The following is a 14608-nucleotide window of genomic DNA, read 5'->3' on the forward strand; positions in this document are numbered from 1 at the left end:
TATTATCCTCCCATCCATGGTATACCACTGTCATCTACATTCTGAGCGGTGAAATAGGTATCCAATTAAGTCAGTTTAGGACAGAAAGGAATTTTATGGCCCTGTGTTGACCTGGCTGTGAGCTTCTGTTCTGAACCAGGGAGGGGGACAGGGAGATGCTGGTTATCTCCATGCTGACACGCACTTGCAAAGTTCCCTCAAATCTCTGAGACTTACAGATAAATCAACACATAATGGATGAGTTTGGAGAAAAGCAAAAGGATACCAAAGACAATATTTTAGAGGCCCAAAGAAGGCAGACCAAGAAAGGGTTTGGCTGTAAGAGCATGTCTGAAGCTGAATGGTGTTTACATGTTTAAAGAAAAATTGTGTACAGAGTAGCAATGGACCTAAAATGAATCTGAGAGGCAGAATTGTCAACACAGCCAATCCAGAGGATGGGGTAACTCAGTGGAAGAGGTCTGGTTGTGGAGAGTTCATCAGGCCCATGTGAAATATTCCTTACCACAATCTATCTCCCTTGCTCTGAATCTAGGAAGTCCAGCCCTTTCCAGATGGCTAATCCAACTTCCGGGGCTGGCATGGAGACATTGAGGGTGAGGTGCCCTCCAAAGGCCTTGCGAGCGTTCTACTCTCTGAAAAGGAGGCTCCTCTACTGTAAAAATAACTTGGCTTTTGTTTTATGCATTATCCTCACAATAATAATAGCTAACAAATATTGAGTGCACAATTATAAGCATTTTATATGAATGTATTTAATCTTCACAGGAACCATCTGAATCGAGTATTATTTTTATCTATTTTTATCACCATTTACAAATGAAGAAGCCAAGGCAGAGAGAGCAAAGAAGTTGCTCGAGGTTATATAGCCAGGAAGTGACGGAACCAGGATTTCATTCCAGACTAGGAGGCTGCAGAGCCCTCAGGCTTAACTGTCATACTCTGCCTGCTCTTGTGAATTACTGTGAACAAGTTTCCCTACCTCTGGTCAACTCGGGCACACTGGCAAGACCAAAGTTCATACCTTCCTTACAAAATCATGGGCACACCTGAGTATGTTGAGCCTCAAAAAGATTTTTTTTTTCCCTTTTTGGTCTAACATCCATACAGAAGTCAAGACAAAAAGTCTGCAATGTTTTTGGAAGTACAGAAGCACAGAGATTTACCATGAAGATTAGACTGCACTTGAGCTGAATCAGTTCCTAAGGCCATACTTGAAAAATTTCAGTGTGAAGACTTATAATGAAAAATACATGGAAGCCAAGTTGGACTAATGTTTTACACATTTTAGAATTGCTTTCAGGATGTGTTTCATTTTAGAAAAGCTAGAGAAAGAAAACGAAACATTTACTGAGTGTGAACTATGTGCCTGGCATGGGGCTAAGCGCCATCTTATTTAACTCACAACGATCCTATATTATTGATTTCATTTTTATAGAAGAGAACGAAAACTCGGTGAGATTATAGACTTTGTTCAAGGTAAGCAGCATAATTGGTAAACAAATTTAGAAATGCTCGACACTCATTTTCCCCTTAAATGTAGTGTATATATTAGGGCGGTATTTTATATACCACTACACAGGATCCTGATGCATACATTTGAAGGAAATTGTAACTCTCTCTCCATTCTAGGTAGTATGTAAGCATTATGGAGCACAAAACTCAGGTCTTATTTATTGCTGAATGTCCCATGATACTTGGCGGAAGGTGTGCTTAGAATAGTAGCGGGTATGCCACAGGTGTAGATGATAATCCCAGGTAAAGACACAAATCCAATCTCAAGCCATCATATTAAAACACATTTTGAGCCTTAATGTTTAGTGGGACTATCAGACTCATCAGCAGATCTGAACAAACCCCAGTACTGAAGTATAACGACCCAGTCCCCTAGGTCCTAGGTGTGGTGTTTGTGACCTACTTCATCGGTTAGCCCCTTTCCTCCCATTCCTCAGTACCTCTTAGGCTGCTCTCTCTTTTATGGCTTTGAACACTTTGGCAGCCTCAACTAGCTTTCCTTCAAAGAGCTGAAGACAAGTCTGATGTTACAATTGCCTTACTTAATTCCAGACAGGTTTCCATTCATCGTATTAAATTCAGGTGAACAAAGGGTATTTAGTCTGTGATGGAGCTGAACCATATCTGGATAAATATAAACAAGAGACTTAATCCTGTAAGAGCCACCATTTGCCAGCAATTGGAAGGATGTCAGCAGTGCCCTTGCTAAAGGCAGGTTGGAGTATGGAAAGCAGAAGAGCTTTTACGAGATTGGTGCTGAGCATCTGGACTCTGTATAAAGAGGGGAATAACGATTGTAACTGGAATACATTAGGAGGAAAGCAAATGTTCTGCTCACTCAAAAAAAAATAGGCATTAATAATATCAGTCTTTAATCCACTCCAGGGCAATCTTAGCTTGCCTTATTCACTGCTGACTTTCATCTTCTCTGGAAAGCCTCCTGCTAAAGGTCCCTTTCCAGATCGGCCTCAGGTCATGGGCAGAAATGCTGTTGCTAAACAGATATGCAAGGGAGTAGCATGTGTGACTAGAGAATAGTGTGACAACATAATCCCAGCATGGACCGATGAGGTTAGTGTGGGGTGATGTTGGCTTTTCTAGCATCTACTGAATCATCTGACGGGAGCAGCAATTGAAAAAAATAAATACAAACACATGCCACATACCACCAAAAAGACTGCATGGCCCAGATCTGCGAAAAAGGACCCCACTTTGGTAGGATCACTGGGGAAATGGAAGGAACAATGAGCTGGGAGTCAGGAGGCCTCAGTTCCCTTCTTATCTCCACAACTAGTTGGGTGGTTACATGACCTCAGGTTACAGGACCCGGCCTCTAAGAAATGAGGGCACTGGTACAGTTGGTACCTAAGGTCTTTTTTAGTTTCAAAGGCAAGGATTTGTGTCCTATATTAAGAGAAGTTTTTATAAAGTCCATGACGACAAGACCACAACCTTGGGAGATGCTGTACTCTGCACTGCAGTTTTTCTTAAATCACCATGTGCAGAATGTTTTGCCTAACTTTATAGATAAAGGGAAAGTGTTGGCAGGTGCATTAGAGCAAGAGGTTGAAATAAAACAGAATTGGAGAGAACAACACTCCTGCTCCAAACCATGACTGTGGAATTCCAACTGCCCGTGAGTCTTCAAGTCTTCTTTGCAACAGGGGTAACAAGGAGAAATGACGGGATCCCAAGCGAGCATTCAAGGTCTCAGGTCACGACTCATGTTCCTGAACATGTTACTTACTTGTACACAGCTCCTTTGCTCATGTTGTTCTGTCTTCCTGGAATATTCCCCCCATCTCTGCTTATCGAAATCCACCCATTCTGACTCTAAAAATCTCCCAGATGGAATGAATGTCCTGGCACACTCTTAGGTTATCATTTATACCACGTATTTCATTCTACCTCCTATTGTATCCTTCATCTCCATTTAATTGGAATTATACGTTATAATCTCTCTGAAGGCAGGGTTTGAATCTCATTTATCTACGTGTTCCCGGGCCTGCTCGCCACATCATAGGCACCCACTCAAAACAGGGTCATTCCGAATGGAACCACACAGGATTTTCACATTACCTGCTAATGTGACGGCAATGGAGACAGAGTCATATCCCAAGGCATTTGTGGCGTTACAAGTGTAGAAACCCACGTCAGCTTCCACTGGTGCCAGGATCTGTAAGGAATCATCTGGCTGCAGAAGAATCCTGGAGGAAAAAATGGAGACCTGATGAGGTCAGTTGACTCCTTTTTGGCATTCAATACTGGTAAGGCAGGAAGGAACCCTGTTTTATTTCTATTTCTATTTATTTATTTAAGGTAGGCTCTATGCCCAGCATGGGGCTTCAACTCATGACCCTGAGATCAAGACCTGAGCTGAGATCAAGAGTTGGACGCTTAACCAACTGAGCCACCTCTGTGCCCCTGGAACCCTGTTTTAAAATAGAGACAAATCGGGCGCCTGGGTGGCTCAGTTGGTTAAGCGACTGCCTTCGGCTCGGGTCATGATCCTGGAGTCCCGGGATCGAGTCCCATATCGGGCTCCCTGCTCAGCGGGAAGTCTGCTTCTCCCTCTGACCCTCTTCCCTCTCGTGCTCTCTCTCTCTCATTCTCTCTCAAAGAAATAAATAAAATCTTAAAAAAAATAAAATAAAATAAAACAGAGCCAAACCAGCCACAGTGACATTCAGGAACCCAGGCTCTCTTGCCACTTTGATTGATGTGATTCTGAGAGCCACCCCAAATGAGATTTTTGATTGCCTATGCCGCTTGTTGATTACTTGTTGATTACTTGATCTAAAAATACCAGTTGGAGTAGACAGTGTATGTTTGCTGAATACATATTAACACCCACATCACGGATGAGAGGGGAGGCTGGAATGAATGGTGCAGATGGGTTTGGGAAAGGCCTATTAAGGAGAAGGAAAAAATCATAAAGGAGGAATAGAGCTTCGTTGGATGGTGGAAAGAAGGCAGAGCTTCCAGACATGGAGAAAGGCATCTGGAGTAAAGGCTTGGAGGTGCATGAGAGGAAGCCAAGAATCCAATAGTGATGAGAGGATCCTGATGCATACGTTTGAAGGAAATTGTATGTCTAACTACATCTCAATTCTAGGTAGTCATACTTAAATCTATTACCTTCATTAGTCTGTAAACATTATGAGGTATAAAACTCAGATCTTGTGGTTTCCCATAATACTTAATAAAGGACCCTTTGTAGAGAAGGTGCCCAGTAAAATGAAGGCAAAACCTGCCCTTCAGGACAATGGTAGAAATTCCAGAATAACCACCATCTAGTTCCAACACTTTGCTTTCCCTGAAAAGAATTACAAGCATCACATTGGGAGTGCCTAGCAAGAGCTTCAAGACCCACTCCAATCTTAGTCTACCCTTTGTTCTTTTTTGGATTTATGCCATTTCTAAGAACCACTTGCTACATCACGGCAGTTAAGTAGGTTAGTGACTAATGATGACTTGAAGTTTATGTCTCAGTGACTTGATGAGGCTGATGACAACTGGATTGTATAGGTGGAGGTGGGAATGTAGAGGGGGCAGGGAGGAGGAGAGGACTGGAAGCTCAGAGATCCAGTGCCTGGACCTGCCTGGGCCTTAGGTCAGCAAACCACAATGGCCCAGCAATGCCTTACAGGTGGCTTATGGGCTTCTAGAGTCAGTCATTTCCATCTTTGTGATAATTTCCACCTCCTTAGTTTCAAAAGGCCCAAAGATTTATTCACCTAATATCATGTTAACATCCACCCTCAGAACGTAAGCTAGAAACAGGGGTCATTTTTCAGGAAAGGTGGGGAGAGAGAAAGCATGAAAATGACAGAAGAACTCATGAGACTTGGTGGTGAAATTAAGACTAGGAGTCCAACCTCCTGCCCCAGCAGTATGTTCTCCCCACTATAAAACTCTTTCCTTTCTTCACTATCTCTCTTGCTGGGTCCTCTCCAGACTCTATGTTATTGACACGTTGGCACTGCCTCTCATCAGCTTTTAGTTATTCTGCGGTGGGTAACCAATCTGGCAACGTCACGCTTCCTCAACTCCATTTTTGGCCTTGAGCCAATTGCATTGCTTACTCTTACCTCTTGGCAGAGGGAAGGCAGGAAAGAGGAAAAGCAAGGCTTACATGTATCAGTCTTCAATCTACTTATGCAGTTCTGATAAAAATGGGGAAGGAAACAGAAAACCTCAACTGAAGGGAAGTTTCTGGATGGTCTGTGTTTGAGTCAGTGCCATTCCACACCATCACCACAATTGCTGAGGATAGTCAAGTTTTTGGGGCACTGAAATGGAACTGAAGTTTTGTGAGGGGTGGGAGAGAAGCCATGAGAGATTGTGGTAGAACTCATCCACTCACTCATTCACACATCCATTAAATGCTAAGTGAGTTTTCTTTTTTAAGATTTTATTTATGTATTTGACAGCGAGAGACACAGCGAGAGAGGGAACACAAGCAGGGGGGTGGGGTGGGAGAGGGAGAAGCAGGCTTCCCGCTGTGCAGGGAGCCCGATGTGGGGCTCAATCCCAGGACCCTGGGATCATCACCTGAGCCGAAGGCAGACGCTTAATGGCTGAGCCACCCAGGCGCCCCCTAAGTGAATTTTCTCAAACAATTACATGTTAGTCTATTTCAAAGGAGCTAATAAGAGAAAGATGACGATACACACTTATCTTTGGTAAACTAAATATTATGTAATAATGTCACTATCTTAAAAAAGAATCATAACAGAAACAACCATATTATCATTGCTAAATCTCTTCAGGTATTCAGGCTGTTTGATATTAAAAAAATTAAAAATTGACTTTATGATTTAAGTCATGATGATGTCCCAGGAACATGTATGCGTCCATAATGACTTCCAAACGCAATAATAAAAGTAGGCTTAACCAAATTTCAGTAGAACTGACTACTCATCATGACTGCGTTTAGTCCATTGTTACTCAGTTTTATTGCACTCAAAAGGCAGGGATTAGAATTTGCTAAATTCCCAAGTCCATTGGGATGGCTGTCTCCCTAAAACTGGCACCGTCTCTCTCTTCCCTACAGAAAGCTTTCTTGAATTGAACATTCAGAGCAGGAGGCTAGAATACCGGTCTTCTGAACTTTATTTTGGTCCTGCTATTGTTTAAGTAGTCACCCCTGGCAAATCCCTTCACCTTCCTACATCTCAGCTTATCCACTTCTCAAACCCAGTTGAAGTAGGTTTTCCCTACTCAGCAGAGGAAGCTGTGAAAAAAGGTGTATAAGGAATTTCCAGACCATTTTTTGGCATTTCCAGTGATCCTTTTTTTGGTAATGTTGGACGCTCTGAATGAAGAATTAAATGTGAGGAAGGATGGGAGTGGTAAAGATTGTCAGAAAGGAAGAGAGGGGCACAGGCTATTGGCTAATTCTCTGTAGCTCCCAATTTATTAGATCTCCATATTCAGGTCATTCCCCCCCCCCCCCCCCCCCATAGAACTACTATATCAGCCTGATCTCATGCAGGAGGTATAAAACCCACTCCCAACAGTGGGCCTGAGCCACCCATTTTTTAAGGTGGGGGGGGTAGCTTTTGTAGCTGCACCACTTATGGGCACGGGTGCTATTGAGTGAGCCATAATGCTTTCTGAGCAGGTCTGAAGCTTGGAAAATATTCTCACAGAGGTGATGAAGAGAAGGAGAACTTACGGGGCTGAACTAGGATGGGAATAGTGGGAGTGAAAAGGAACGAACCCAGACCTTGAGATTTACCACTTGCGTGTTCTTTTATTCCATAAAATGTATATACAAAGACAGAAGATAAAGTATTCGCCTTCATTAAAACGTCTTAAATATTAACTTAGGACAAAACCTACAGGGGACAAAAGCTGAATTTGTCACTTATTGCATATGCTTACAAATTATTTAACTCATAAAACTGAACTTGTAGAGTCGGAATTTGAAATAGAGATTCTTGGTCTAGCACCCCTCTTTTTCAATTTATCATGTCTTTTAGTATGTCCTCAACTTTGGTAGATGGGGGTTTGGAGGCTGCCACCAGGGGGAGCAGTAGTTCTGAAGAGGGTTCCCATGCAGGGCTCTCTAGGAAACATGACAAAGCAAAGGGCTTTGCTGTGAAGCCTGAGGTCGACTGTAGTCTCTCTATCTAGCCTGGCATCTAGGGAGAGAGATTCCTGGGGAAAAAAAGTTTTCTTTGTATTGCAGGCATCTACTCTATTAATTTAACTTAATTTGTTAGTAGCTGATTTCTTTTAGCTTGTATTTTGTTTTTGGATTTGACAGGCCTATTTTAGAATGCACAGACACAGAAAACACAGAAACATAGTGCTGCTTTCCGAGCAAAACCAGAAAGATTTCTCTGGGGTTGTTTTGGAATTTAAGGAATTAGAGAATGAGAGGACATGGAATGGAGCATAATTAAGGCCTACATAGAAAATGGTCCTGTGGTCACATTAGGGATATTAATACTAGCTGCTTTACTCCCATACCCACACCCCACTTCCCTTTTGGTTTACTGAGCTAAAACTTACTGCTTTATTTCCCTGGTCATACAGTTAGCCAGAAAAGAAAGGAGTTTTGCTTTTCTGATGGCCTTTACTTGTGATCTTCTTTGTGACAGCATGTCTTCTCAAGCATTCTAGCAAAGGAGTGGCTGAGAGTAAAAATAATTGTTTTAGTTATGTAAGTATGGCCCTTGTCCACCTTGTGAGTAGGATTTGGACAAAGTGCCCGTGGGCCAATCCTACCAAGTATATGCTCCTTGAGGTGAAGTTGTTGCCTCTGCATTTGTAATGTCCTATGAGAAAGTACTCTTAGTTGAAAAGGAGGCAGCTCTGGGTGTCTAAGAGAAAGTCTCTAGCAATTCTGTAAGTGGGGTGGCATCATGATGCCCTCTGAATCCTTGGCTCAACCATGACCACCACTGTCTTGTGTGGGCCCGTCTCTCAAAGTGATCTCCATGAGCAACCATGTCAAGCTGCTGCAGAGAGGAAGGCTTCTGACTTCAGTCAAGAGAGACGGAGGCATGTGGATGTCTTGGGTGAGTTTTTCAACTCTGGGCCTCTACGTTCTTTTGGCAAATGGAGGATAATACTGACCTCAGACAGTTCTTATGAGGACCAAATAAAGGAGTATATAGACCCATTCCTACTGTTTTCTAAGTAAAAAAAAAAAAAAAAAAAAAAAGAGCTTCCACATCAAATGCAGCTAACAAATTAGTATTTTTTTAAAATGATGCAGGTGGTGGACACCTATGTTACCATCTTGGAACTCTTCAAGAGGAAATCTTCAAGCTCTGGACACAGAAATACCCATCTGCTACACGGGTCATGATGTTGCACCATCTCAGGCCTATCGACCTGACAAGCATGCATTCTTAAACCCACTTTAAGTCCCAACACAGGACTAGATGCTGGAAATCATAGGTACATCCTTTCTCTTTAGAACAGTATCTTCCTCTCCTATTTGCAAAATTACCTATCCCACATCCCAGCACTAACTTGTTTCTCTCATCAAGGTGGCCCCTTTGACTCTCCTTGTCATAGCTTGGGGATGAAGTCATGCTCTTTCTCCTCCCATCTATCCTTCATGATCGCAGGGTTGTAAGATCGAGCCCTGTGTTGGACCCCACGTTAGCCATTCCATTAAGAATGAGTCCCATTCTACCTCCCGTGTTACCATGGTCCACGAGAATTTCTCCCTTTCCTGATCTTCCAGAGTTGTTCTGAGCTGTACTACAAAACCCTTTCTACTCTACAATGTCTTACTTCTTTAGTTAGATTGGAAACTAATACTGCAAGGGCTGAGACTCTTGCTTCTTTCATAGTTCCCTCCTCAGTATTCAGCACAGGGCTGGCATGCTGAATAGATTCTTGTTTAGTTACCTTCAGAGCAGTGGAGCTCAAAATGATCCTACTGACAATACAGCAGAGTGGTTAAGAGCCCAGATGCTGGAGGCAAACTGCTTGGGTCCCAAACCCAGCTTTACCACTCAGTCACTTTGTAACCTTGGGCAAGTCATTTGCCTCTTAGTGTCACAGTTTCCTTATCTATAGAATGAGGAGAATTATAGTATCTATCTAGGATTTTTGTGAGTATTCTACCTGAGCTCAGGTATTTAAAGGATATAGATGATGGGTACCTGGGTGGCTCAGTCAGTTAAGCTTCTGACTCTTGGTTTCAGCTCAGGTCATGATCTCAGGGTCGTGAGATCGAGCCCTGTGTTGGACTCCACGTTGGGTATGGAGTCTACTTATGATTCTCTCTCTCATCTCCACCCCCACCCCCACTAGCACGTGCGCTCTCTCTCTCTCCCTCAAAATAAATAAATAAAGAATGTAGACAGAGTGCCTGATGTGGTAAGACCTATGGAAGCACAGGTTGTTGCTGCTGAGATTGACATGACCATCGCCATCACCATTCACTCTTCATGTCCGAGCATATGTATTCTGGATGTTGGGATGAACGGTTCTGACAAGGGTAAAGGACTGAGAAATGTAGAGCTTTCAAGGAATAACACATCAATCAGGCACATGGGGAGGGACAGGGGTCTGCTGTGTGAGTGAGCTGCAGAGCCTTTACTTTAGTGGTAGCGCTGGGGACAGAAGAGGCGCAGAGACAGACCGCATGGCACACAGGGTTGGCAAGCAGCTCAGTTCTACTCTTGACTCAGAAATCTCTGAGTAAGTACAAGTACATATTTTCCTAACTGCTTTAACACTATGAACCAGATACTGAAATCTTAGAACACTTAAAAAAAAAGCCAGAATCCTGCTATTGCAAAAAAAAAAAAAAGTATATAAATAGAGAATAAAGGAATGAAATTTGGAAAAAAAAGTGAGCTTACAAGCAAATACGTGAAGTGAAAGGCAGCTGTGCAAAGAACATCAGCTCCAAATTCCTAGGAGGAGATGCTGAGGACTTTTACTTACACTGAAATGCAGATTTTGTTTTTTTTCCTGCCTAGGAATTTTTTAGATTAGGATCATCCAATCTACCACAAAGGGACAGTGGGGGCCGTTACTTATTAGACAAGTATATAAGTTTTCCATAATTTTATTCTCACTGTCATGTGATTAGACTGATATTTTTATCGCTTTTGAGAGAGGAAGCAAAAGCTCAGAGAAGTAACTTGCTCAGCTAGTGCGTGGTAGAATCAGGAATGGGGAGTGACTTTTGACCTTTAAAAAAACTGACCATGTGCAGGCACCCGCTGGGACCTAATAGTAAGGCATGTGGTTTGGCTTCATTTTTGGTGGGGGGTAATTTGTGCCAAGGTTTGTAGTTACTCAGGGAAATGGACAATCACTAACAAGAATATTCTGGATTTTAAATAACTGGAAGGCATGTGGTTTGGCCTCATTTTTGGTGGAGGGTAATTTATGCCAAAGTTTGTAGTTACTCAGGGAAATGGGTAATCACTAACAAGAATATTCTAGATTTTAAATAGCTTGAAGCTGGAGGGGAAAAAAAAAAAAAGAATGCTGTGAGAAGACCTCCTCTGTGAGCAAGAATTTTTTTTTCCAAAACCAAAAATTATCGTAGCCCAGAGACTTGCAAGAGAGAGTTTTGTTTTGCACAGATATTTTGGGGAAGAGATTTGAGGTTCATGAAGAGTTTCATATCACCATTTGGCTAGGGCAACTTTTTATAACCTTAGCTGTTTTTAATGTAATTGCCAACTCAAAGTTATTTGATGCTGGAAGCTTCACGATTGCTCCAGGTGGAAGTATAGAAAATATTCTTGGAATGGGAGAGGCCACCTGACCACACATTCTTAACCCTGTCCTAATACTTTCTGCCAAACGCTTCAACTTCTTTCTCTGCAGCAACTCATGAAACCTTGAATTTGCTAATACGTGTAGTTTTATTTGCTAGCTGGGTAATTCATTTCGAACTATCAACCTCTGTATGAAATGACTCTGACTTGATTTCCTATTTACCTGGGAGGGGGATCAAACTCTGGTCAGCCACCACCTGCTTTTGTCACTAGAGTTTTATTGGAGCACCACCATGCCCAGAGAAAGTAAATGCTTTCTATGATCGCCTTTGGGCTACAATGGTGGAAATGAATGGTGGACATGGCCTGCAATGCATAAAATATTTATTATTTGGCCCTTTAAAAGAAAAGTTTGCTGACCCGGACAAAGAACATGGAAGAATTTTCCCTTCTGGTTTGTTTCGGTGCCTCACTTATGTAACAATGTTAATCCCTTTTTTCAGAACTCTGCCTTTTCCTAGGATCACTTTTCTAAGAAGAATAAATGAACCACGGAGGGGATCTTTGGAGAACCCCTAAACTTTCAGGGAATAGTCAGTGCCTCACTTGTGCCACCTGCTTGTCACTGTCTTGTGTCCTCTGATGCTACTGTGACCTTTATATTGACCTTTCAATACTTTTTTTCCCCTCAAGGCCTACACATTTACTGGGATGGCCCCTGTTCCTCCGACTTGCTGTTCTTCCAGTTTTCAACTGGGAAAAACATTGGTCATCTCCACTGCCATTAGTTCTACAAAGGAAATAAGCCAAACCAAACTGAAACCGGTTTCTTCTCTCCCTATCTGCCTTGCTTCCAGTTTTTATGCAAACTTGGAAACTGTATTTCATGTGCTTATGACCTATACATATAGTGTTATTCACAGCTGTGGTTCTGATCTTGACCCTGGAGGCATTTCCCATTTGATTCTCTCTTCCATTCTGAGAAATTTCCATCTGTAAATACTCTGTGTTGCCCAGGCCAAAGCCTTCCAAATACTCCTTAATTCATCTCCTATTCAACACCACTTTGGAAAGTTGTCCAAAACTGGGAAGTATAAGCATGGAGAGCATACAGAGTTCTCTCTTCTACCAGACCAGAAACAATAGCAACAGAGAAAATGTCAGAATAATATAAGCATCCTCTCCTATTGCCTGGATTTAGGCTAATTCTCCATCACACTATGTTTTCTTACCTACCCTTCTATCTCGACTCTTTCAACAACTGCCTAGGTTGTTCCTAGGTTCCTCAAAATGAGAATAAAGCTCCTTATTTGGTGATGTCCTGGAAGGTGGCGTGACATAATGACCTCATATCTATATGCCAGTAATTATAGATACTGATGTACAAGTATCCATTGTGTGCCAGGCACTTTACAGATATTACCTGTTTTTCACACCGTTGCTCTTCTGCAGAGCAGGTGTAATTATTTTTAACTTAACTAATGAGCAAACCAAGGTTCAGAGGGATTAAAGTAGGCTCACTTCATAGGAAATGGCAGAACTGGAATGCCAGCCCAAGTTGCTCTGACTCTAGCCCTATTGTCCTTCTACCACCGTGGGCTGCCCTCTATGTTAACTGATGCACCATTGGATTGCTTTTCCTAACCAAGGGCGTAGTCAGACATGACCAGCACAAATCAGGCAGACCTAGAATAGAAGGAAAATAGGGACAGGCTTAGGGGCTAAAAGGCAGAAATTCCTTGGCATTAGCCCTTTCCCTAGGGCTCCACGTAGATAGACTATTACCTGCCACTTTTCACCCCTAAGAAGGAATCAGTATTTTCTTCAAAGCATCTAGTTTCATATGATTCTTCACGTTCACCTGCATTCCTTTGAAAAATCCCTTAACCTTCAGGAAAGTCTTGTTTAAATGCTTTAAGCCTTTTATTAGCTGAGCTAATGCATATTATGTCGGCTGGCAGCCCAGTCTTGGGCCAAAGTGTTGAACAGCGAGGCGGGACTTCTCTGTCAGTGCGGGGCTATCAGCAGGATTTAGGTTTTCTCAGGGAAACGATCCCTCTTCAGCCAGCTTTTCTTCCCGATTTGGTAGTCTGACTTCCAGTGCCAATTTTAGAGAATCTGGATTTTCTTTTCTGTAAGAAAGTCAGCAGTGTCTTTACAGGTATTGTTTTTGGATTTGGGTTCAGACGTAGGAATACGGAATGTACATCTGTCCATATTACATGAGCCTCCTGATATTAGATGTGGGGAAGTGTTACTTGTGAGACTCTCTGGCCAGCGTTACACTGTAAACAAAGGTAAACTGGAGTTAGCTTCTGCCTGAATCTCAGCTCAGTGTGGTGAAGTATAGGAGGGCCCAGTAAGTGTTCAGTATTTATGAAGAGTAACTGAAAAGCAAGGAACAGTTTAGCTTCACCTTGCTTGTGGTCTAGGTCTCTAGATGCACACGTGGACAGGCCATCATCGCTGTAAACACACACAGAGATGCAAATATATATGTCACCATTACAGTATTTACTGAGTAGCTATTATGTGCCTAGTCCTATGTATGTTTATAGCTGGAAATGTCCATGTAAAGGTAGAGTGATAGGAAATAGAAGAAAGGCTTTCCCTAACACACATGAGCCAAATAAAAATGGAGGTCTCACAGATTGCAAGCCAGCTGGCTAGAAGATGGAATGTTAATTTATGCTAGATCTAAATGACCCCAGTGGCTTCTTTTTGAAACAATGGCCAGATCCATAGATTCAACTAAGGTTAAAATCAGCACAAAGAAATAGTTCCTGGAGCCAGACTTCCTTGGGTTCAAATCCCAGCTCCTCTACGTATTAAGTGTGAGACTTTGGGCAAGTTAATCTAACATCCCTGTGCCTCAATTTCAATGTCTGGAAAATTGGGACAGTAACCTCAAAACATTATTGTAAGAATAAACGAACACCTGTAAAACACTGAGAACAGCACCTAACTCAAAGCGATGGTCAGTACATGTTAACAATAATGATGATGATGATGATATCTTCAGTGGTCTGGATGTGATAGGAGGTAGGATGCTACAAGGTGTTTATTCTTGCTACTTATTCATTCTCCAGTAGGGTTTTTCAAACTGTAGTTGTATGCCACAGGACCTCAGGGTTTCCTGACACTTCTGTAATGGAGAACATGTGGGCAGGGCAGAAATGTTTCATTGGGACCAGGTACCACTCTGGAACTCTGCCATAATTGCATATTAAATACTGTTCAGATTATGCACAACCATGTAAACTACAGTCTCCGGTAATTAGGAAACTTCCTTGCTAATCACTAGTGTTCATTCTTTTATTCATTCATCCATTAGTTTATCATCCATTGAGTGTCTATTGTATTCCTGGAATTGTGGAGAAATT

At 42.2% G+C, this 14608-nt stretch overlaps 1 protein-coding gene across 1 annotated transcript in view; it reads right to left on the bottom strand.

The window, feature by feature from the left end:
- ADAMTSL1 (ADAMTS like 1) overlaps window positions 1-14608 on the bottom strand; it is a 406966-nt gene that overhangs the window by 115286 nt on the left and 277072 nt on the right. The window contains exon 20 of the mRNA XM_027616409.2: window positions 3595-3722. Within this exon, the coding sequence (XP_027472210.1) occupies window positions 3595-3722 (128 nt within the window). The remainder of the gene's footprint in view (window positions 1-3594; window positions 3723-14608) is intronic.

This window comes from Zalophus californianus, chromosome 13, assembly GCF_009762305.2.
Source record: "Zalophus californianus isolate mZalCal1 chromosome 13, mZalCal1.pri.v2, whole genome shotgun sequence".
Classification (NCBI taxonomy): Eukaryota; Metazoa; Chordata; class Mammalia; order Carnivora; family Otariidae; genus Zalophus; species Zalophus californianus.